At 57.5% G+C, this 22,424-nt stretch overlaps 2 protein-coding genes across 3 annotated transcripts; one reads left to right on the top strand and one right to left on the bottom strand.

The window, feature by feature from the left end:
* The first annotated feature begins 265 nt into the window (after window positions 1–265).
* On the top strand, window positions 266–14,742 carry FAM160B2 (family with sequence similarity 160 member B2). Of its 2 annotated transcripts, none has more exons than XM_032635157.1 (17): window positions 266–419; window positions 4,882–4,960; window positions 7,142–7,314; window positions 7,968–8,072; window positions 8,357–8,479; window positions 8,697–8,924; window positions 9,031–9,227; window positions 9,533–9,641; window positions 9,874–9,950; window positions 10,278–10,500; window positions 11,079–11,224; window positions 11,349–11,477; window positions 11,644–11,734; window positions 11,933–12,076; window positions 12,416–12,556; window positions 12,769–12,869; window positions 13,104–14,742. In XM_032635157.1, exons 1-17 carry the CDS (start codon window positions 375–377, stop codon window positions 13,240–13,242), a joined length of 2,250 nt encoding a protein of 749 aa, XP_032491048.1. In that variant the 5' UTR covers window positions 266–374; the 3' UTR covers window positions 13,243–14,742. The 2 variants fall into 2 exon arrangements, with proteins under 2 accessions (XP_032491048.1, XP_032491049.1); XM_032635158.1 differs by having other exon boundaries at window positions 267–419; window positions 10,311–10,500.
* Window positions 14,743–16,267: 1,525 nt separating this feature from the next.
* NUDT18 (nudix hydrolase 18) lies at window positions 16,268–19,073 on the bottom strand. Its single transcript, XM_032635159.1, has 3 exons — window positions 18,754–19,073; window positions 17,605–17,818; window positions 16,268–17,356 (listed from the first exon to the last, which is right to left on the bottom strand). The coding sequence occupies exons 1-3, from the start codon at window positions 18,913–18,915 to the stop codon at window positions 16,761–16,763; spliced, it is 972 nt and encodes a 323-aa protein (XP_032491050.1). The 5' UTR covers window positions 18,916–19,073; the 3' UTR covers window positions 16,268–16,760.
* Between the last annotated feature and the right edge of the window lie 3,351 nt (window positions 19,074–22,424).

A 22,424-nucleotide genomic window follows, 5' to 3' on the forward strand; every position in this document is an offset into this window, starting at 1 on the left:
TAGAGACTTCCAGAACCCACAAACCTTCTCATCCATCATGGGAAAAACCTGTCTGGTTCCACTCGCCCTTCTCTAAGGGTAGTTCGCTCGCTGCCTCCTGGTTCACCAAGAGGCCCCGGCGGACTTGACCCTGCCCCTCCGCTGCCCCGGCTGCCGGCGCCCCCGACCCCGGCACCCTTGCTTGTTGCCCGGCCCGGCCACGTTCGCTGCGGTCCTCTTCTCCGACCCCAAGCTAGGCCGGGCGGGGGCGGCGGGGCGGGGCAGCCGGGGCCCCGCCTCCCTCGCCGCGCCTCCGGGTCGCCGCCTGCGCCCGGGAGCTCCGCCGCCGCCGCCGCCGCCGCCGCCGCCCGGGAACCGGGAGCCGGGCCGCCGTCATGCTGAGCCGGCTCGGGGCGCTGCTGCAGGAGGCCATGGGGGCGGTGAGGCCGGGGACGCTGCGGCGCGCGGGGCCTGGGCCGGAAGGGCGGGCGCGGGGCCGGGGGAGGAGCCGGCCGGCACGCGGGCGGGCGGAGGGCGCGGGCCGCCTCCAGGAAGGGACCCCCCCCCCCACCCGGGCCGTGGTGCACCCTCCCGGGCCTCCTCGCTCCCCCGCCGCGCCCCTCCGGCGGAGCGCTCCCCGCTTCCAGTGGCTTCTTTCCGAATCGTGCGTGTTGCCAGCTCCTCTCCAGGTCGCTCCGGCCCCTAACCCTTCTCCCCGGATTGCTTCCTGTTTATTTCTCCTGCTCCCCGAGTCTCTTCCAATTCCCAAACTCCTCTGTGCCGAGTGATCCCTAGTCACCCAATAGTTTCTTCCCAAAATTCCCCCCAAGGCCCCTCCCCCAGCTTGGGTGCTTCCTCCTCCCCCACGCTCCTCCCTTCCTGGTCACCCGGCCTTAAAAAATAGCTGCCCCTTACCCTGGTTCCGAGCCCTCGGCCGCCTCCAAGACCACACACAGGCGCACTCTGCCCTCTCACCTTGGACTTGGGAAGTGCAGGCTCCGGACTGGCCAAGTCCCCAGGAAGGGTACAAATACAGTCGGGGGGCGGGGAGGGGGGGGTCGCCTGGCCCAGGAAACAACCGTCTGCAGGGTACAAGCGCGGTTTCCAGAATACTGTCTCAACACCAGGCCAGCCCTAGCCCCACTGACCTTGAGTCAGGAGAGGCCAGCTGCGGTGCGGCCTGGGGCGGCCAGCGGGGACGAGGAGTGTATGTTTCTGCCATTTTCTGTTGGGGTTGAAGGCTGGTGAGAGGCGCCCACGGCGGCTGTTCTCTTCATTGAGCAAGATAAAAGTGCCGTTTAGTTAGGGTAGGCGGGATCCACTTAAAGCAACCCTGCCAAGATTCTGCCAGTAAAGTTAACAATTCTTTTGTCTCACAGTATAAACCCTCCCCCTAATTGATCAGTTGAGTGTATCACATGTTCTCAGGAGAAACACCCTTGGGTTGCATCCCCTTCCTCCCCAACACACACACCAAATCAGAGCTTGTTAATGAGTGAGAACAGTCTCAGCCTTAAGCAGACTTGTGAAGAAAGTGAAAAGCTTCAGCTCTTTCTCCTCTCCCACCCGCCCCAGGCCTGCCCTGCTGGTGTTCAGGAGCCTCCGGCCATCCCACCTCAGAGTGGGTTCCAAAATGATCTCTCCTCCCTTCCTCCCCATCCCCAATCAAAATAACTGTCATTTTAGAAAGTAATCTGACACTCCTTCATACCTCTCTGGGAAAGCTCCACACACAAGGTGGGTGGACTGGATAGACAGGACCCTAGCCCTGAGAAGTGAATTTCTCATGTTTCCTATGTGGAAATTTCAGTGTCAGTGGCTGCAGGAGTATTGCTGGTCAAGGGGGATATTTTTAGGCAGGTGATCTTAGGCCCCTCAGTATACAACATATAGATGACGCCCTGGAAATTTGGCTGTCCCCGTGTGACCATCAGGAGAGATGGGGACCCCTCTCCCTCCCACCCCCAAGGTTGAGCATAGGTCTTCCCAGGGCTGGGTCACCGGGTTAAAACCCCCAGCAAGTTGCTTGACTCCTAGTTAAGGAGGAAGAGTGCTCCTTTCCTGCCCTCTTCTGACAAAATAGAATAGCAATCTTTAGTGTTATTTGTAAATATAATATTATCTTAAAAAAGTAATCATTTGGTGCAGTTTCCTTGGGCTGGAGTTACAGTAGCTAATAACAGATTCAGGCAAAGATTACCCCCCTGCTTTCTTAGCTCTAACGGTCTGTTTTGGCTAACCTTTGTTCTCCTGTTTCTCCTTTTCTTGCTGGATTTTTTTTTTTATTTTTTTTTTATTTTTGGCTGCATTGGGTCTTTGTTGCTGCGTGCGGGTTTTCTCTAGTTGTGGCGAGCGGGGGCTACTCTTCGTTGGCGGTGCACATGCTTCTCATTGTGGTGGCTTGTTGCGGAGCACCAGCTCTAGGCGCACGGGCTTCAGTAGTTGTGGCATGCGGGCTCAGTAGTTGTGGCTCGAAGGCTGTAGAGCGCAGGCTCAGCAGTTGCAGTGCACGGGCTTAGTTGCTCTGCGGCACGTGGGATCTTCCACGACCTGGGCTCAAACCCGTGTCCCCTGCATTGGCAGGCGGATTCTTAACCACTGTGCCACCAGGGAAGTCCCTGGATTGTTTTTTGATTTAAGTCCAGCTTAAGGCTTTAGGAGACTATAAATGAATTTTAAGGCAAGATGAGACCCCATCACAGGTTTGTGTGATGACTGTAGCGTGGTCAAGGGTCAGAGGGCTTTCCCAGAGACAAGGAACTGTGGAAGGGGCTGAAGGAGTTTGCTGAGATATTTAGTAAATATCAATGAGTAATCACTCCGTGCAGAGCCCTTTCGGGGCAGGCGGAAACAGAACCCTGGCCCCCAGGAAGCTCACAGTCTCCCGGAGAGATGACTGCTCACTCAACAATAATAGCATCACGTAGAATGTGGTAAGATGCAGTCACTCCATATGGATGGTGTGTTTGGAACGACTGTGCGAGGTGCCACTCCTGTAAGAGTCGTGGTCCCCACAGCGAACTTTGAGAGAAGACAAGACTGCCTGGGCCGCCAAGGCTGGGGGAATACTTCAAGGCCTCTGATTCAGTGTGATTGCTTCCTCCTCTTGTCATAATGGTCTGCTAAGCATTCATCCTGTGTCTGTCTCCTACACACCCGCCAGATGACTCTTCCTCACACAGTTCTGATATCACTGACCTGCACCCGGTGGCCTGCACAAAAAAATTTTTTTAATTAAAAATAAAATCAGACTTCTTGGTTTGGCCAAGAAATTCAAGGCCCCACACACTCATCAATCCATCCTTGGCCCCGACATGCTTTGCAAAGTTCCTTCTGCAGGAAATGTCTCTCCTGTTTCTCTAATTGTTGAAATCAGACCCAGCTCTTCAGGTTTTGGTTCCCGCACGACCTCAGTAAAGCGTCTTTGTTCCATTTGTTGGAAGTGACCCCTCTTCGCCCGAAGGTCATTCTCCACCTCTCCTATGTTCTCACACTACTTCAGTAGTTGAGTTATTCAGCGTGTTTTATATTCTCTTCTCCTCCACGGCATGTCTGGAGGACTGGCTCTTAGACAGCCTCGTATGGCTTGTAACATCAGGCGTGGTGTCTTGTACGTGGTAGGCACTCAGCAGATACCTACTGAGTGAGTTATGGAAGGAGGAGACACCCGGTCCTGTGGTGCAGTAAAGCGTGAGTTTAGAGATGCATCTGGGGACCGCAGAGATGGCTTTGTGGAGGTGGTGGCCCTGAGCTGGACCTCACTGGGGACTGCTAGGACCTAGACAGGTATAGGGGGAGACGGGGCCTCCTGGACAGAGGAGTGGTCGGAGCAAAGACTAAGAGGTAGGGATATAGGTAGGGACTATGCATTTTTCTCCAGCGAAAATTTACCCTGCAAGAAAAGAGAAGAAATGTGCTTTTTTGGAGAAGTTTTTAGGGGAACTGGTTGTTACCAGTTCAAGGTTAGTTCCAGCTGGGGCATGGAAATGGAGAGAGCACTTTGGGAAAGGGAGGAGGTTCGGGGGTTGCTCACAGCAGATCAGAATTCCCCCGGGGCAATCGAAGGAGTCAGAGGAGATGTGGACAGGAGCAGAGCAGAGAGGAGCTAGGGGTGCATGGCCTGTAGCCATGGACAAAAGATGCAGCACATTATAAGTAAGGCACTTTCTTAATATTCTGCTAACGTTACCCATCTGGCTGAACTGAGCTGTCGTGGCCTTCAACCCGGATTTTCAGACTCTCAGACCAAGAGGGACCTGAAAGCTTTGTCTTTGCCACATTTTCCATCTGTATCATTTTGATTTTGTTTTGGTCGTGCTCTCCTGTTTCCCTCTATGTACCTCTGTTGTAGCATAACCACAATATATAGAAATGATCTGTTTCTGTGTCTGTTTCCCCTACCATCAGTCTTAACTGCTCTGGGACAGGGGATATAGAATCATGACATGTGCTCATGTCACAGCATTTCCAGGAGGGAGAGGGGGGTCTGAGGAAAGGAACCAGGAGATTGTTGGCAGATTTGGAGACAATGTGCAAATGTCCTAGAGAAAATGTTTAACTGTTCAATTTGAGAACCCAGGATCACGGTGCCTCCTCCAGGGCCTAGCACACGTCCGACACTTAGCAGATGGTGGAATGTCCTTTTTTTTTTGCGGTACACGGGCCTCTCACTGTTGTGGCCTCTCCCGTTGCGGAGCACAGGCTCTGGACGCGCAGGCTCAGCGGCCATGGCTCACGGGCCCAGCCACTCCGTGGCATGTGGGATCTTCCCGGACCGGGGCACGAACCCGTGTCCCCTGCATCGGCAGGTGGACTCTCAACCACTGCGCCACCAGGGAAGCCCTGGAATGTCCTTTCTGATGAGTGCGGCGACCACTTAGGTTTTGTCTGCTCTCTCCACAGCGGGAGCCCAGCATTGACCTGCTGGAGGCCTTCGTGGAACACTGGAAGGGCATCACAAACTACTACATTGAAAGCACAGGTGGGGCCTGGTCTCCTTCTGAGCAGGGATCCCTGGAGGGAGCAGGGAGGAAGGTGTGGGTGGAGTCACCCTGCAGCTCAGAGATGCAGGTGTCCTGAGGAAGGTGACATCCGCTGCTCACGAGTTCAGAGTGGGGGCTGCCCCACCCTGACCTTCTGGGAGGGGACCTGTTTGAGGTAGGAGTGGGGACAGGGAGGCTGAGGTCTCACTGGCCTGACTCTGCAGCCCAGAGGTTGAATGCCACTTGCCCCCAGCTTCCAGTTGGGCAGAATGTCCAGGCCTTCAGTCTCCAAGTGCCTGGGCCCTGTGCCTAGGGCTTACTGATTAAAGAAAAGAAATGGAATAAATTCCTCTTTTCCGTGAGCCAACTTACAGGGCATTTCTCTTGTAGAGACCTGGCAAGGCATGTAGCACACCTGGTCCTTCTCCCCAAGCCGACACTCTAAAAAGCCAAAGCCTTGGGTCATCTGGGCCCATCAGGATCACTCACCGAGGGGGCAGCGTCTCATTGGCTGCTTTGTAGTCAGTGTGCTGGGATTGGTGGAGATGCACTGGTTGCCAGGTAACCTTTCCTGCATCCCTAGCCTTCCACCGCCTGGAGTTCAGACTGGGGTTTGATTCCAGCCTGCACCTTTCCTAAAGGCTTTTTTTCCAGCCTGCGCCAACCCAAGAAATTAAAAGTGGCCTTTGGACACTCTGAGGGACCCTCTGAGCGTTCTGTTAGACGAGGTTCCTCAGTCTTGGCACTGGTGACACCTGCACTGGATCATTCTTTGTTGTAGGGGGCTGGGGAGGGTACAGTGTATGTTTAGCAGCTGACCTCTGACCTCTACCCACTAAATGCCAGTAGCACCCCTTCCTTCCCCATTGTGATAACCATAAATAGCTCTCCAAACATTGCCAGATATCCTGGTGAGCAGGGGCGGGATCACCCGCAGTTAAGAACGATTGCTTTAGACTGAAGATCCCTTTTTTTTTTTAACTGAGATATAAAGGACACATTAGGTTGGCCAAAAAGTTCGTTTGGGTTTTTATAGCATCGGACGGAAAACCCGAACGAACTTTTTGGCCAAGCCAATATAATTGCTGTAATCAATTGAATATACTGATTCAGTACATGGAAATACGGAGAAATGATCCCCACAATAAGTCTAGTTAACATCTGTCACCACACATAGCTACATTTTTTTTTCTTATGATGAGAACTTTTAAGATCTTCTCTGTTAGCAACTTTTAAACATACAGTAAAGTATTATTAACTATAGTCACCATACTGTACATTACATCCCCAGGACTTATTTTACATCTGGAAGTTTGCAGCTTTTAGACTGAAGATCTCCTGACAGGGAGCCCCAAGCTACCGGAGACTAGGAAAAGATCTAGAACTGCCTTGGGTCCACCTGGGGCTTCACCTGGGCCCAATCCATTAATTTCCAGACTGGTCCCTGGACCGGAGATGCAGGGGTGGGCGAGGTGAGCTGCCCTGCTTAAAAGCCAATGCTTTCAAGAAAAGCTAGGGGGTGCTCCAAGGCCAGTCCCAAAGCACCAAAACTTTCTTTATAAAAATACTCTACCCTCTGAGACTGACTAAGAAAACCCCACTAATCAGCTTCTCCATCAGGACCTGGGCACTGTGCAGTGAGTTTGAGTCTGAACCCATGGTCATGCATGGATTTTTTTTTTTTTTTTTTTTTTGCTTTGTAAAAAAAATAGAGTATTGCCTTCCTTGAGTATAAAAGAGACATAAACAGGCCCCAGGAGGTTATCTGTTTGGAAGCTGATCGAAGATGGCTTCTAAATAATATAACAGAGACTCTTGAGCCCACAGCTTTTCACTCAGGCCCAGAGCAGGCCTGAAGCCCTAGCAGGTGTCCTTCTGTAGGCCCCAGGGTTCAGAGAAAAAATGCTGCTGCTTTCCTCTCATAAAGTGCTGGGGCCTGCACACATGCTCCGTCAGAGGGCTGTATCCTGGGCTTCATCTAGGAGGTCTTTTGTCTTTTTAACTAGAGAGGCATCAACTGTAAACTTCTCTTTTCTCTGGTCTTTGACGAAAAGTGTTAACCTGGCCTGCTCCAAGTTGGCCTCCACCTCCCTCCGCCCCCTAGGCCCTGTGGGCTTGACCCCATCCAGCCAGAGTGCGCCTCTTCACCCCATTCACCTTGTTTGCTGAATCTTGATTAGATGAAAACACCCCGGCCAAGAAAACGGATATTCCCTGGCGGCTGAAGCAGATGCTGGACATCTTGGTGTATGAGGAGAAACAGCAGGCGGCAGCCGGTGAGGCGGGGCCGTGTCTGGAGTACCTACTGCAGCACAAGATCCTGGAGACCCTGTGCACGCTGGGCAAGGCCGAGGTGGGCAGGACCCCGGGTGCCTCTGGAACTTTCCACCTGAGCCGGTGTCCGGCAGGTCTACCTGTGCTCCTCCCGGTGCCCACACTGGGGGCGGGGCACTGAGGCTGTCTCAGAACACCCCGGGCCCTTGCTTATTTGCTTTGGTGGCGTGTTCTCGCTGTCGTCGGGGTTGAGGACGTGTTTCCTTTCATTCAGTCCGCGTTCGTTCATCAAAGATGCACTGAGGACCAGCCGTGTGCCAGTCTGTGTCCTGGGTACTGGGGACCCGGCAGTGATTGAAACAGGCGAAAACTCTAGTGGGGAGAGGCAGAATAATCAAAGGAGCCCACGTATAGTATGTTCAATAAGGACAAGGTTATGGACGAAAATAAAGCAGGAAGGGGGCGGGACTTCCCTGACGGTCCAGTGGTTAAGACTCCGCGCTCCTGATGCAGGGGGCACGGTTGGATCCGTGGTCGCAACTAAGATCCCGCATGTGCGGCCAAAAAGGAAAAAAGCAGGAAGCGGGCTTGGCAGCGTAGAGGAGGCCGGTTTCCAAGCGTGAGGGAGAGAGGCTGGCGGAGAAGGCCCCTCCGCGCAGTGAAGGGGGGAGCGGTCCGGGCGGGGGCGTGGCCTCGCCGCCTGACTGACAGGCACTCTCCCCCGACCCGCAGTACCCGCCAGGCATGCGGCAGCAGGTGCTCCAGTTCTTCAGCAAGGTTCTGGCCCAGGTGCAGCATCCCCTCCTGCATTACCTCAGCGTCCACAGGCCTGTGCAGGTGAGGGACCCAGAAGCTAAGGGGTGTCTGGGGGTGAGGCCTATGCTTTCAAGAAAAGCTAAGGGGTGCTCCTAGGCCAGTCCCAAAGCACCGGACCTTTCTCTACAAAAACACCCTCTGAGACTCTAAGAAAGCCCCCAAATCCAGCTTCTCCATCAGGACCCGTGCCGCAGGTTTGAGTCTGAACCCACGGTCGTGCACGGGTTTTTTTTTCTGCTGCCCCATTCTTCCTTCTCTTCCCTGCCACCCCATTCCCCTCTGTCTCTGTCCTGCTCCGCTTCCAGAAACTTCTCCGACTTGGTGGGACAGTTCCTGGATCCCTCACAGAAAAGGAGGAGGTGCAGTTCACCACTGTTCTCTGCTCCAAGATCCAGCAGGATCCAGCCCTGCTCACCTATATTCTAGAAGTGAGCGCCTCTGGGGAACAGGAGCGGGAGGGCCCAGACCCCAGGGCAATCCCCCGTGGCCCTTCTGAAGAAGCAGAAGGATGGAGCAGGAACCGGGGAGGCACTCAGGCAGCTTCCCCTCCAGCTCCACGCTGAAGCCGCCCACCCCGTATTCCCAAGGGGCCATCATGGGGCGTGGTCTGCACCACAGCCTGGCCTCACGCAGCCTCCCTTGCAGGGTAGAAAGACCGTTGGTAGGAAGGAGGCATCCAGAGAAGCCACCGCCCTGCCGAGAGAGGCAGCCACCGTCAAGAACGAGGAGCAGCCCCACAGCAAAGCTCCTGACAGGGGTGCCCAGGGGGCCCGGGCCTTGAGCACCCAGCTGCCTGCTGAGACCGAGGAGCCAGATGGAGGCACTGGGGAGAGCAACCTCATCACCTCGCTGATGGGCTTGTGCAAGAGCAAGGTGCCGGCTGCCGAGACGCAGGGAGCAGGGATGGGGAGGGCGAGTTGCTGGGAGGGCACTTGGGGGATCCGCCGCACGTCACTGAAGTTGTACCCTTATCCCCTAGAGAGGTCGGGTGGCCCTGAAGGCCCAGGAGAACCTGCTGCTCCTGGTAAGCGTGGCTTCCCAGGCAGCTGCCACCTACCTGGTGCAGAGCAGCCCTTGTTGCCCTGCCATCGTCGAGCACCTCTGCCAGCTGTACCAGTCCCTGCCCAGCTTCCTGGACCCTGCAGACATTGCCACTTTAGAGGGCATCAGCTGGAGGTAGGCGCTCGGCCAGGGAAGGCTGGGCTGCATCTTCAGAAGCCCTACCCGTCATGTTCCCGGTAGCGGCTCTTCTTGTTTTCCAGGGGGCGTGGGGACCCCTGCTGGCCACCATCTTCCTGAGGTTACAGCCCATGCCCAAGGGCCTTCTCGCCTTCCAGGAAAGCATCACTTTGGCTTCTGCCCTCAGAGCCCCCAGTAGAACTGACCCCCCGCAACAGAGGTTCTCGGGCAGAGGGCCAAAGGGCCCAGCTTCCTGGACAGAGCTGAAGCAGGCCTCACAGACCTCCCTCGCTCTCCCTCAGGCTACCCAGTGCCCCGTCCGATGAGGTCTCCTTCCCCGGCAAGGAGACCTTGGCTGCCTTTTTGGGCTGGTTTGATTACTGCGACCACCTCATCACAGAGGCACACACGGTGAGCGGGGTGGGCGATGGCAGGGCTCTCCTTGGGTGTCCCCCGCTTCATGGTGCTCTGTTTGTGTCTCTACCTCAAGGCCCCAGGGGGTCTCTTGGGAGCTGGGTGGGGCCCGGGGTCAGCAGAGACCCTCTACCTGTTGTTAGGCTCTGTGCAAGGACACAGCTGTTTCTCAGTGGAAAATTGTCGATCGGAGGTAAAATGTGTTTGAGACGTGTTCTTTGGCGCCCAGGTGGTTTCGGATGCCTTGGCAAAGTCTGTGGCTGAGAAGTTATTTGTGGAGATTCTGCAGCCCCAGCTCCTGCATGTGTAAGTTCTGTGCAGTTCCCTTGGGCATAACCATAGTCTGGGCGAACCACCCACCCCACCAAGCCCCTTCCTGCGCCCGAGACCAGGGACCTCCTTGTCCAGAGTCATGGGGGTCTGTGGGCTCCGTCCGTTGATGTTTGCCTGTTCCCCTGACACACTCGTGGCTCAGAGCTACGTAGGCTAAAAAAGGCCTCCCACCCTTGGACTCTAGGACCTCAGGAGGGGGTGGGCTGTGAGCAGAGAAATACCAGCCGAAAATGCAAGGGAACCAGGAAAGTGTGCTGCCCCCTAGACCCCTTCCCTCCCTGCCCCTACTCTGGTCTCAAGGGCCCCGCCTGGCTCAGCGTGCCCTGCCTGTAGGTCTGAACAGAGCATCCTGACCTCCACCGCCCTGCTCACCGCCATGCTGCGCCAGCTCCGCTCCCCTGCGCTGCTGCGGGAGGCCGTGGCCTTCCTCCTGGGCACGGACCAGCAGCCTGCAGCCCCCGAGGACAGCCCTCACACCCTGGGCGGCCACCTCGTCAGGCACTGCGACCACCTCTCTGATGAGGTGAGGCGGGCGGGCCCTCCTCTCTAACCGCTCCCTGGCCCCCAACCCCTGCCCAAGGGACTTCCTGAAGCTTCTTCCCATTTGCATTAGCTTTCCAGGTGGTTCTACCTTTGAGGCCATTGAAATCCAACTCCCCACCCCCACCCCCAGCCAAAAAAAGGCAGAAAAAGGCAGTGACCCAGTGATTGGTAGCCAAACTGCTTTTGTCACACAGTTAATTTTCTGTGATCACATACTTGTGATGGCACTCTTTATCTTACAAAATGCTTATATATTCATTTGGCTTGTTTGAAGCTGACAGCTCCGGGCCATTTGTTAGACATGGAAACTAAGGCTCGGAGGAGCCAGTGGGCTTGCCTGATACCACACCTCAAATGAGTAATGGGACAGGGACCAGCCAGACTTCTGGTTCCTGGGCCAACACCCATCTGCTCCCCTTAAAACCTGCCACCTTAGCCCCCGTCTGGAGGAGGTGACCCCCTCCTAGGGGGACTCTTCTTATCTGGGTGAGCACTTCCCAGGCACCCCTAGAGGCCGGGGTGGGGAAGGGGTGTCCTGCTGACCGCTTCTTGTCCCAGATCAGCATCGCCACGCTGCGGCTGTTCGAGGAGCTGCTCCAGAAGCCCCACGAGCAGATCATCCACAGCCTGATTCTGTGCCACCTCGAGGGCCGCCCTTATGTGGCCCGGGGCTCGCCTGAGCCCGAGAGCTACGAGGACACCCTGTAAGTGAAACTCAGTGCCTCGGGGAGGCCTCAGACCATTCGGGACCTCCCGCCCCGGCCGGCCCCCAGCACCCCACACCAGTTCCTGCATTCACTGGTGCCTCGCTTGTCTGCCCTGGCACAGAGATCTGGAGGAAGACCCCTACTTCACGGATGGCTTCCTTGACTCTGGCTTTCAACCCTCCATGAAGCCTCCCCCTGCCCCCGTCACCAACCCCGATGGCAAAACAGCGGTGACCGAGATTGTCAACAGGTAGGAGCAGGTCAGGAAGTCTGAGCCACCTGAGTTTTGTTCCGTCTTTGGCCACAGCCCTGCTGGGGTGCAGCTGGGAGAGTGTTCCCTCAGGGCTGGAGGTGGAGCAGGGAGAGCAGGGCAGCCCAGGCGGGGACACCTCCACACCTAGGGTCCTGTCTCTTAGTTTCCTCTGCCTCGTTCCTGAGGAAGCCAAGACCTCGGCTTTCCTGGAGGAGACTGGATATGACACGTACGTCCACGATGCTTACGGACTGGTGAGTGTCAAGGCCTCTGCCGGCGCCCAGTTCTCACCGCTCAGAGCGTGGGCTTAATACACTCTGCTTCTGCGATCTCCCGCCCGAGGTGCTCCCAGCTCTGGCCTAGTGCCCGAGCCCCACCTGCCTGCGTGGCTCCCTCTGTCTGCTGGTGCCTCCTGACCGCTGGGTCCACCTAACTCTCCCCTCCTGTTTCAGTTCCAGGAGTGCAGCTCCCGAGTGGCGCCCTGGGGCTGGCCACCAGCTCCCCCACCCCTGGACCCCCATGAGCCCGAACGGCCTTTCTTTGAGGGTCACTTCCTCCGAATGCTGTTCGACCGCATATCCCGGATTCTAGAACAGGTGCCCGACAGGGCTGGGCCCCTGCCACAGGGCGAGGGCCTCTGGAGTCCTTCAGGAGAGCAGGGCCCAGCCGTGGGGGTCCAGTCATCTTCTCTGCTCTGGCTCCACGACGCCCCTCAAGCCCCACCTTTCCCCAGGCGGGAAGCCCCATCTCGCCTCTGCTCCACATGCCCTGACGTGCCCTGGTCCTCAGCCCCAGGGAACCCGTGACACACACATCACATGCATCTCCAACCCCCGCGCGCGTTCACACTGGCCAGGCGCCTTGCTGGGGGGTGGGGGGCGCAGAAGTGCTCACCGCCTGTGCCAACCCTTGCTTGTCCACCGTGCTCCCCACAGCCGTACAGCCTGAACCTGCAAGTGACCTCAGTCTTGTCCCGGCTCGCCCTCTTCCCCCACCCCCTTATCCACGAGTACCTCCTGGATCCCTACATCAACCTGGCCCCCGGCTGCCGGAGCCTGTTCTCTGTGCTCGTCAGGGTAAGGATGCCCAGGCCAGAGGGAGCGTGCCAATGCTGAGGACAGGAAGGGAGGGGGACAGGACAGGGGTGCTGGGGGCTGCAGGAGTGGGCACCCTTGCCAGCTCCAGGGGAAAGCACTGGTACCACCCCCCTCCCATGGTGCGACAGAGCAAGGGACCCTGCGGCAGTGTCGCTGGTCTCCTCCTCAGTCCCCTCTTGTTCCCACTCTAGGTGATCGGGGACTTGATGCAGAGAATTCAGAGGGTGCCCCAGTTCCCAGGCAAACTGCTTCTGATGCGCAGGCAGCTGATGGGCCAGGTCCCCGGGGAGCAGTAAGTAACAGCGGGAAGCGGGTGCCCAAGGAAGAGCCCTGGGGTGGGAAATCTAGGGCTTCCGGGTGGGGGTGGCGCCAGGCCGGGGACAGAGGAGGGCCCGTTGCTGAGGCCTGTGGTTCCTCACGGACAGAGGTGGCTGCCGCCGGGTGATCCCTCACAGACACTGGGATACCACGCTGGCACGCTCCCCACACCTCGCAGCCGTGACCCCCGCCATGCTGTCTCCTTCAGGCTGGACCACCAGACCCTCCTCCAGGGCGTGGTAGTCCTTGAGGAATTCTGCAAAGAGTTGGCTGCCATCGCTTTCGTCAAGTTCCCCCCACATGGTCCTCACCTGCGCCTCTCTGAACCCCCGGAAGGGCACGTCTGAACCAGGAACACGACACCTCTGCCCGAGAGCTGCCTCCCGCCTGGCACTGCCGCCACCACTGTCCTCCCGGGGTGGGGGCTTGGCTCCGTCTCCTTCACATCCCGGGGACCTCCGCCTGGGTGGAGGTCTGGGCTTCCACTCTCGGGTTAACTCAAGACGACCTTGGCCTGTTGGCTCCACCAGACTGGGTTTCAAGGAGTGGGTCTCTGAGGTATCAGAAGCCAAGTAGCAAAGGAGGTGGCTTTCTGGGCAGCATGGTGTCCTCGGGGCCTTCTCTGGGGAGCTGGGTGACGGCCAGGTGAGCCCCCACACCCAGAGCTTCATGCGTCCTGTGCCTGTCACCTGTCTCTGTGGGCCATCTGTGGCGAAGGCCAAGACCTGAGACTCATTCCAGGGGCACGAGGGGGAGTGAGCTGATGGCTGAGGCTGGTCAGGACCACAGGCCAGAGAGGTGCGGGCACGACCCTGTCTCTGCCACATCAAGTACCATAGATGCTGCCGAGACTTGACGTTTTCTCTCCTGCCTTCTTGGCTTAACCATTGGGGAAGCGGCAGTGGACAGCAGGGGAAGCCCCTCTTCCCGCTCAGCCCTCCTGGAGACTGTTGCACAATTGCCAACAGCCTCGTGGCAAATGCCCAAAGCCTGCTCCGCGCCCAGCTGGGGGCAGCCGCTTATGAGAAGCTTGGTGCAGCTGCAGCCAGGGTGGGAGAGGGCCTGGGGAGCCCGGGGGGCTGGATGCCAGGCTCCAGCTCCAGCTGGTTTCTCTCTGGCGCCTTCTGAACTTGTCTCGGCAGGTCCCCGACACCTGGGCAGAGGGGCTCAGAGACCGGGGGAAGCCAGGCCTTGCCCTTAGCATCCTGCCAGGGTTCTCCGTGGAATTCAATCCCAGTGGTGCTGGAAGCTCTGGGTCCGGGTGAGGCCAAGATGCCCGCCAGACCGTGGGCCCCACCCCAAGGCCTGGCCGGGGAGTGGGGCTGGGGCACAGGCAGCCAGCCGGTCATGGTGTGGTTCTCCCTGCATGACCTCCACGGCTGGGGCCGCCACCCCGCCCGGCCCAAATCTGTCTCAACCTGCAGGAGCACCCAGGCGGCGCCAGGCATTACCTCACAGCAAACTGCACTTGCTGGCTTCACTCCTGGGCAAGGAGGAGCAGGCCAGAGCCTCACTCGCTTCATTTTCCTGCCCATGCTGCTTCTAGAAGCCGTCCACAGGTTGCCAAGAGGCGACGTGAAAGAGGAGGAAACTCAGTGACCTCTACCTCTCCTGCATCCCTCCAAGCGGAGGAAGATTTAACTGCTGCCCCGGAGGACACTGCATGTGCCTGCACGCGTGGTGTGGGACAGGGGAGCCGAGCTCAGCGGGCGGGTTGGGTTTGGACTCTTCGATTCAGAAAACGTTTCAGCGTCTGGGAGTCAGACACTCCGCTCCCCAATGCACTCGGGCATTCGCACCGTGTCCCCCGCTGGACAGCACGGCAATAAATGGTGTGGTTGTGTGGACACAGCTGCCCTGTTCTTCTGCACCCTTTGTGTCCTTCTGCCCAGGGCTCCACTGCTGATTCAGGCCCATCTTCCTAAGGGAGGCGAATTAAATTCCTTTTCCAGCACAGGGGTGTACGGGGGCAGTGTGTGTGTGGTGGGGGCCGGAGGGGGAGTGGTAAACAGAGACAGGCTCTGGCAGTGCAGATCTGATGTTCCCCGGCACCTACCAGGAACCAGCCTCTCTTGGCCAAGCAGCACTATTTCTGCGCGGCTTGCCTACAGCTGAGAGCCGGCAGCCCTGGAGACGCCACGAGGGAATGGGCCACCTGAGGCATCTGTATGCAAGTCTCCTTTTTAGTGTTTATGTTGTGAGCGGTATGACTGCTTTAGTGGTGAACAGTGGGCCTGATACTTTAAAAGATCTTGTCCCTAAGTGTATGCGTGTGGCGACCCTCTGGGGGGGGGTCCCCAAGAGTACTCCAAGGCAGGGAAGATGAAGATGCAGTGAGGCCTGATCCGTGGCTTTCGCCTCCTCGTTGCTTTTTAAAAGCATCCCCCTGTGGGTTGCCTTTAAAAACACCAGTGCTCCAATCCCGCCCTCCACCAATCAATCACGTCTCTGAGGGTGGGCCCACAGTTGTTTTTAAAGCTCTCCAGGTGATTCTAATGGGCACCCAGGGTTGAAAACTACTATAGGCTAAATAATGGAAGATCACTGTCTTTCAATGTGGATGTGGACCAGCGGGTCTCTCAGACGCTGAGAGAAGGGAAACCAGAATGAAAGGGTTTGTCTCCCTCATTTGGAAAACGTCTGTCTGTAGAGGGAACAAGAGTATTCCTACCACAGCCCCAGAGGCCAGAAAAACAAGATGGCAGCCCAGAGAGGCAGGGAAGGGGGGCTTTGAGGTTATCCTGGTCCTTCGGTGTCAGAGTGGAGTTACTTCAGAAGGGAAACCCAGTCAAGTATTTCCCTGCTCAGAACAAAACCTGTATGTTAGTGGTGAGCGTATAGCAGTAAGTAGCGTGAAATATTTTCCTCATTTCCTTTGGTTTTCCCTTAAACTTTAGTAAAATTCTTTTTAAAAATAATTCCTACCATGATTCAGCTGAGCTGAGGGGAAATGAAGAGAGGGTTTTGGTCTGGCTTTGGGCTGGAGTTGTAGAAAGGCAGAGGCAGGAGCCTGGGGGGCAGAGCGAGGTCGGGAGGGATCTGTCGGAGAAGCTCAGGCAGAAAGACTGGGGGAGAGAGGCAGGGGCAGCTCTCACAGCTCCTCGCCCACCTGAAGCTTCTCCTGGCCTTCTCACTGCTCAAACCTTGGAGGGGATGTAGTCACATCCCACCTGGCAGGCAGATGAAGGAGCCCCAGCGGGCCCAAGACAGGCTGTGGTGGACAAAGGAAGCCTGCCAGCCGGTCACCTGCAGTGTCGCCTGCTGTCTGGGAAGGCCTGGGTGTTATCAGCAGGGTGAGGGAAGGAGCTTCTCTTGATGGCAGCCCCCCTTTCCTGCTCACTTCCAACCCACAGAGACATTTAGGCGGGAAGGCAAAGTAAACAACACCTATTTACTCAGGGACCCACTCCCTTGCAATGACCTCCCCCAGCACCCCTTCCACGTTCTAAGTGCCTGAGAATCTGGATGAGGCCCTTACTGAGGCGGGCACGGAAAACGATGAGGAGGTGCCACCTCAGGTCCAGAAAGTCCTCACATCCCCTTAGGGAGTCGTGCCCTCATTGTGCCCTCAGGGCAACTGGGTCCTCGAGCTCTGGACTCCTTGCTTGGTTGAAGGCACTGTCCCTTCTGATGCAGTGCAGGGACCTGCTCCATGGCAACAAGAGACGGAAGTCCCCCTGGGAACCAGAACTGCCCTGCTGCCCATGCAACAAGATCTCTACCAACCCCCTGTGCCTCTCAGAGGCAAAGCCTCCTCTGAAGCACAGACGCCATCATACAGGGGGTCAGACGGCCTGAGTGTAAGCGCAGGTTGTGCGATTACTGCCCGTGGGAACCCAGCTCCTGGCCCACTGACGGCAGCCTCCTATCGGTTGATTGGGACAACAGATGATTCCTGAAGCCTCTGTAAGAGCTGGCTTTGTAGGTCTTCCTCCACCACCTTCCACCAAAAGAAGTTCTCGCCCCGAACCTTCGGTGGCTCATTTTGGATACCTGGATTCCGAAAAGCCACCGTCACCAGCACGTTCAGGCAGATGCCATCGGTTTGGTCTTTGCCCAGGTGCTGCAGTCCAAGCAACCCCTTGGTCTCCACTGCCAAGTGGTGCAGGGTCAGACACTCCTGTAGCAGACGCAGGACGGCCATCTTGATGCCACCCCTCTGCTCTATGGGAGCAAAGCCACAGGCGGTGATGGGCAAGTGAGGCATCCCCACTGTGCCCACCAACACCCACACTGTCTGGACACTGGTAAAGGTGGCTACGAGCCGCTGGCAGACCAGACTGCAGGGAAGTTCTTGGGGCAGAAGGAAAGGGTGCCCGGCTCGCTGGCGATACTGGGCGGCTAGCTCTATCAGATGCAGAATGTCGTGGGCTCGCAGCGGGGTGGGCAGCGAGGTTCGTGGGTACCAGCCAGCCTGCAGGGACTCCGCATCTGCCTCCTTGGGAGTCTTGAGAATTCCACCTGGGGGTGATGTAGGTGACAGGGTAGGGGGAAAGGTATTATGTTGAGGGAGGTGCTGGGCCCGGCAGAGTAAAGGGCCACCCAGGGATCTAGCCCTGACCCGGGGGGGCCCCGAGTCAAGTCCTCAGGCTGGAATCCGGAGATGCCAGGTTTGTATCAGCCAGAACAGGGTCTCATCTCACCCGAGGACAAGCTGGGGAAACGGTGTCAACTGCCCTCTGCCCACACTGCCATCCACTGGGTCATACCTGTGGGGCGAGCGAGAAACACAAAGCGGATCCAGGAGGGGCCCCGCTCCTCCACAGATAGCAATGTCAAAGGCTCACACAGCAGCCCGGCCTCCTCCTTCACCTCCCGCTGCAGCGCCTCCACAATGGTCTCCCTGGGCTCCATCCTCCCCGCGGGAAGGTACCACGACCCACGGCACTCCTTCTTGGCCTCCTGGATCAGTAGCACCTCATCCTGAGGGGAGAGAGAGGAAGGATCCTCACCCACCACAGCCGGGATGGGAGCTCCTGGGGAGCAGCACAGCCAGCAGCCTTTGCTTGCCCTGGGTCCCTAACAAATCTCAGCTACAGCTGCTCAATACCCACATTCTGGGGGACACCCTGAAATTGCTGCGCTCTCCAGACGACTGGCCCTTGTGTGTCTGGGGACTGCAGCTGCCTCAGTGATTCATCCTTCTTTGCACTCAAGTTTCCATTTCAGAAAGGGGCTAAGATTCCTGGGAGCTGCCTCAGGGGCTGGACATTAGGCCTCCCAGCGAGGGTTGCCATGTGTCCTGCACTGATTCGAGTCTGCATAAGTCACTGCATAGCTTTCACCTCCCCTTGTGGTTTATAAACTGCTTGTGGCCAGTCCTCACACTGGAGTCTAGACTTTGAAACACACCCCAAACCCTCACCCCGTACAACTCCTACCTATGGCTCCGGCCCCTTCTAGCTGTTGTCACAGCAACCTGTACAGGGATCAGCACCAAAAAGAGCATCACAGGGGGGTCAGAAGGCCTGAGTGTAAGCGCAGGTTGTGCAGTTACTGCCCATGGGACCCAGGGGAGGTCTCTGAAGCACTGGACAGGTCTTTAAGAGAGCCCACTCCGCGGCGGGCACTGTGCTAGATTCTGGGGAAAGGAAGAGGCGTAAGATAGCCTCAAGGAACTGAGGCCTAGAGGGATGGGACAGGCAGGCTCCTGGGCCTTAGTTTCTTTCTTTGTACATCGGGACAATGGCAGGGTTGGGCTGCACAAGGCTCAGATGTAACTGTGAGAGTGCTTTGCAAAACTGGGAAGAGCCACACACCAGGAAGCGGTGGCTGTTGCCGGTATGTCCTCTGTCCCCACCGGGGTTGCCTGCGAGCCCGGGAGGCCTGGTCGGTGGGCCTGACGGGCGGACGCTCACCTGCTCGTTGAGGAACACGGCCAGCACCACGTAGCAGACGTTCTTCCGCAGCCGCACCTGCGCCGGCGTCTCCCCGGCCGGCCCCGAGTCATAGCTCTGCACGCGCAGCCCCCGGCCCCCCAGAACGGCCGCCAGTGTCCCTGCCAGGTCTTCCGAGGCCATCGGGTCCCCAGGGAGAAGGCGGGCCCCCCCCCCCCCCCGCAGACCGGCCAAGCCGGGTGGGATGAACTTGGGTGACCGTGGAACGCGCCGCCCTCACACCCTCCCCTTGCGAACTCGGGCCAGAAGCGCTCGCAAAGCGGAAGCGCCCGGCGAGCCCTGGCCGCTGATAGGCTGCGCGTCACCGCGACCGGCCCGGATTGGCTGGCTCGCATCTGTCACGGTGGGGCGGGGCCAGTCCGTAAAGGGGCGGGGACAGTCCGTAATGGGGCTGGGCACCGCGCCCTGGCAGTGCGGACCCCGCCCCGCTTCTGCCTCTCTATCGGTTTCTCCTCTCTCTTTCCCGGCGCAGCCAGCCGCCAGCCAAGCTAATTCCTCCCGCGCGCACTTGTCTGCACCGGTTCCGACGATGATGTCATCCTGCCCGCAGGCTGCGGAGCGCCGCAGCGGCCAGCGACGGTGACGTTATCCCCGGGCCCGAGGCTTGGACCCACTGTCCAGCTTTTGTCGTAAACTAAACCATGGCCTTGACCGAAATGACACTTCCCAGATAACCTTTCTTCACTAAAAATGGACTTGGCTGTCACGTGGCAGGGAGGACACGAGCTCCTGCCTTGGAGGAGATTTTGATCTAGTTGGAGACGTGGACATAGACATATAATGGAAAGTCAACTGATTTATAAGCCAAGGACTAAAAGATTGGTTTGGGCATGAGATGCTACAGGCGCTCAGAGGAGTGAGGGAGCAGAGCTGGGATGCTCAAGGTGTGCCTGGCGATGGAAGGCGGGATTTGGGGCAGAGATCAGCCTGCCCAGCCCTCAGTATTCTCCCGGCGCCCTGCCTGCCGCATTTCCCTCGCAGGGTCAGGGCCCTCTCCCCTGCAGGGGCCGGGTCCTGCTCTTTGTTGTCCCCCGCCCCCCGCCCCCGCAGTTAACGGAGCCCTGGAATATTGAGAGATGGTGTGTGGGTTGATTTGGGGAGCTCCTGCTTCCCCCGCAGCCTGATCTTTCCTCCTCAGAGCTTCCTTTAACCTCCTCTCAGGACAGGAAGGCAGGGCCAGCTGGAATGAAGCTGAAATCAGCCAAGTCTGAGCACTTCAGCCCCGGTGAGGGCTCCCCTTTCCCTCCTGCTGGCTTTGGGCATGTCCCTTTTGGGGGAACAGTAGCTTGGTGGAGCAGACAAAGCGCTGGACTTGGAGCTGGATGCCCAGCCACTGCTTCCTGGCTGGCTCTGTACCCTGAGTAAATTGTGGGCCTGTTCGCTCATCCAGTATGCTCCTAACAGCTCTTCCTTCCCAGGGCTGTCGGGAAGGTGAGACATCATGAGAGGAGCTCTGTGGGCTGTCTGGCGAGGGTCACCACCACCAGGCAGCCCACCAACCCTCCAGGCTGGGCCCCCCTGGCCACAGCACTTGTTGCTACCACACAAAGGCTCATTTTCATGAAATGTGCCTCCAGGGCCACCGTGAACTAGACCTTACTCTCGGGAATTCCAGCCACACCAGATCAGCCTCCTTAGGCCCTTCTCACATACTGAACTTACTGCAAGGTCCCTGGAGGCAGGGTGCTGGATTAGGCTGTGGAGTATCCCCGGGGGGCCTGCAATCTTTTGAGGCACTTGGTGAACGCTGCTGCCCCTACCCCTATCCAAGACCTGTCACGTCCCAAACAACTGAACTCACAGGGCTGAAGTCAGGCCCCCAGGACTGCAGAGCAACTTGTCGATGTATTTGCCGCACATACACGCGTGCGTGCGTGCGTGTGCGTGTGTGTGTTTAGACCTTGATTTTCCCATCTGTGAAGTGGGGACAGTGTTAGTCCCAGACTCCTTTCTGCCTCCCAGGGATGATTTGAGAGAGAGTGAGGTCATGTCTGGGCAGGGCTCTGAGAGTCTCAGAGGCAGCCTAAGATAAATACCAGATGTCCTAACTGACCGGAAGAGCAAAGGCTGCAGCAGACCGTGTCTCCACTCCCCCCATTATCACTGGGAAAAGCGCTCCTCTCCTGTTAAGTGGACCTAGTCACCGCTGTGATGAAGAGCACATGAGAAACTTGAAAACCAGTTGTAAACTGTGAAGGGCCCCACGGGCAGAAGGCCCTTGAGGGAGTGTACCCAGGCCTTGGCAGATTCTGAGAGGGACAACAGAAAGTAGACTTCCTCAAGGTGTTGGGAGACAGAGCACACACCAGACTGAGTCACGAGAGACCCCAAGACAGAACTGGAAAAGCCAAGGGAGGGAGGGGGGCTGAGATAGAAACTTCCAGAACCTGAAACAAAGGTAGGTCTCCATCAGGTTTGCTCTGCATCCTCCATTCCCACAGAGGGCAGAGCACTGGCGGGCGTGGGTGGCTGAGCAGCACAGTGGACGGAAGTGGCTGAACTGGTTGGCCCCGCGGTGCAGTGCTCCCAGCACCCACAGGAGCCAGGCCTGAGCCAGCCATTTTGGGGCCTGTGGACACACGTGCATGCGAACAGGAAGGCAGCTTAGGCAACCTCGGAAACAGGCCGGGCAGGCAGGGTGGGGCAAGGGTGTCTGTGAGGCTAAAGTCATTTAGGGAGCAGCAGCCCTGGCCCTGGACAAAGCAGGAAGGGTGAGGAGGACAGTAGCCCAGAGTACAGGGAGGAGGAGGTCTGGCTTCAGCCTGTGCCCTGCCACTAGCTTGCTGGGTGACCTTGCAGGAGCCACATCTACCCTCTAGGCCATCTGTAAGGTGGTTGGGTGGATCCTAAAACAGAAAACTGGTGAAATCCCAATAAAATCTGTTGTTTAGCTAATGGTAGTGTTAATATCAATTTCTTACGTTTCGATCATTGTGCCACAGTTCTATAAGATGTTAATGGATGAAGGTAACTGGGAACTCTCTGTAGTATCTTTGTGACTCAACCGGAAACCTCAAATCATTTCAAAATTAAAAGTCTAAAAAATGTACTTGAGGGCTTCCCTGGTGACGCAGTGGTTGAGAGTCCTCCTGCCGATGCAGGGGACACAGGTTCGTGACCCGGTCCGGGATCCCACATGCCGCGGAGTGGCTGGGCCCGTGAGCCATGGCCGCTGAGCCTGCGCGTCCGGAGCCTGTGCTCCGCAACGGGAGAGGCCACAACAGTGAGAGGCCCGCGTACCGAAAAAAAAAAAAAAAAGTACTTGATAAGAAAAAGAAAGGCAGCATTGGATATACACACTCTGAGGTCACTTCCAGCTCTGAGGTTGTGCCTCTGTGATATCCGGGCCAGTGAGCAGGGCTGGAGCAGGTGGACAGTGGGATACAGGGAAGCAGAGGCCCGAAGTGCAGGGCTGTCCTGAGGGGTGGCCTGCTGAACCTCCTTGAGGAAGAGGGCCACCAAGTGCCCCAAGCTGTCTCAGGGTCAGTTCCTACCTGGACCGGTTTTATTCCCAGGTCGAGTTCTGAAACATTTGGTCCACCTGCTGCTTGCTAGGAGCCACACCCAATATGCCCTCAAGGGTGCTGTGACCTGCCATGAAAGGGGAGGCCTCAAAGAGGCCTGGAGGGGAG

The sequence above is a fragment of the Phocoena sinus genome, chromosome 6 (genome assembly GCF_008692025.1).
Source record: "Phocoena sinus isolate mPhoSin1 chromosome 6, mPhoSin1.pri, whole genome shotgun sequence".
NCBI classification, from domain to species: Eukaryota; Metazoa; Chordata; class Mammalia; order Artiodactyla; family Phocoenidae; genus Phocoena; species Phocoena sinus.

Bases quoted from the DNA above. Each gene is read 5' to 3' on its own strand.
- FAM160B2 (XM_032635157.1), top strand. From the start codon at position 375: ATGCTGAGCCGGCTCGGGGCGCTGCTGCAGGAGGCCATGGGGGCG. The intron at 9,951-10,277 runs GTAAGTTCTGTG...TCTGGTCTCAAG, and splicing joins CAGCCCCAGCTCCTGCATGT to GGCCCCGCCTGGCTCAGCGT. The intron at 11,478-11,643 runs GTAGGAGCAGGT...CCTGTCTCTTAG, and splicing joins GTGACCGAGATTGTCAACAG to TTTCCTCTGCCTCGTTCCTG.
- NUDT18 (XM_032635159.1), bottom strand. From the start codon at position 18,915: ATGGCCTCGGAAGACCTGGCAGGGACACTGGCGGCCGTTCTGGGGGGC. The intron at 17,819-18,753 runs GTGAGCGTCCGC...CTCTCCCCTCAG, and splicing joins CCGTGTTCCTCAACGAGCAG to GATGAGGTGCTACTGATCCA. The intron at 17,357-17,604 runs GTATGACCCAGT...CATCACCCCCAG, and splicing joins GTTTCTCGCTCGCCCCACAG to GTGGAATTCTCAAGACTCCC.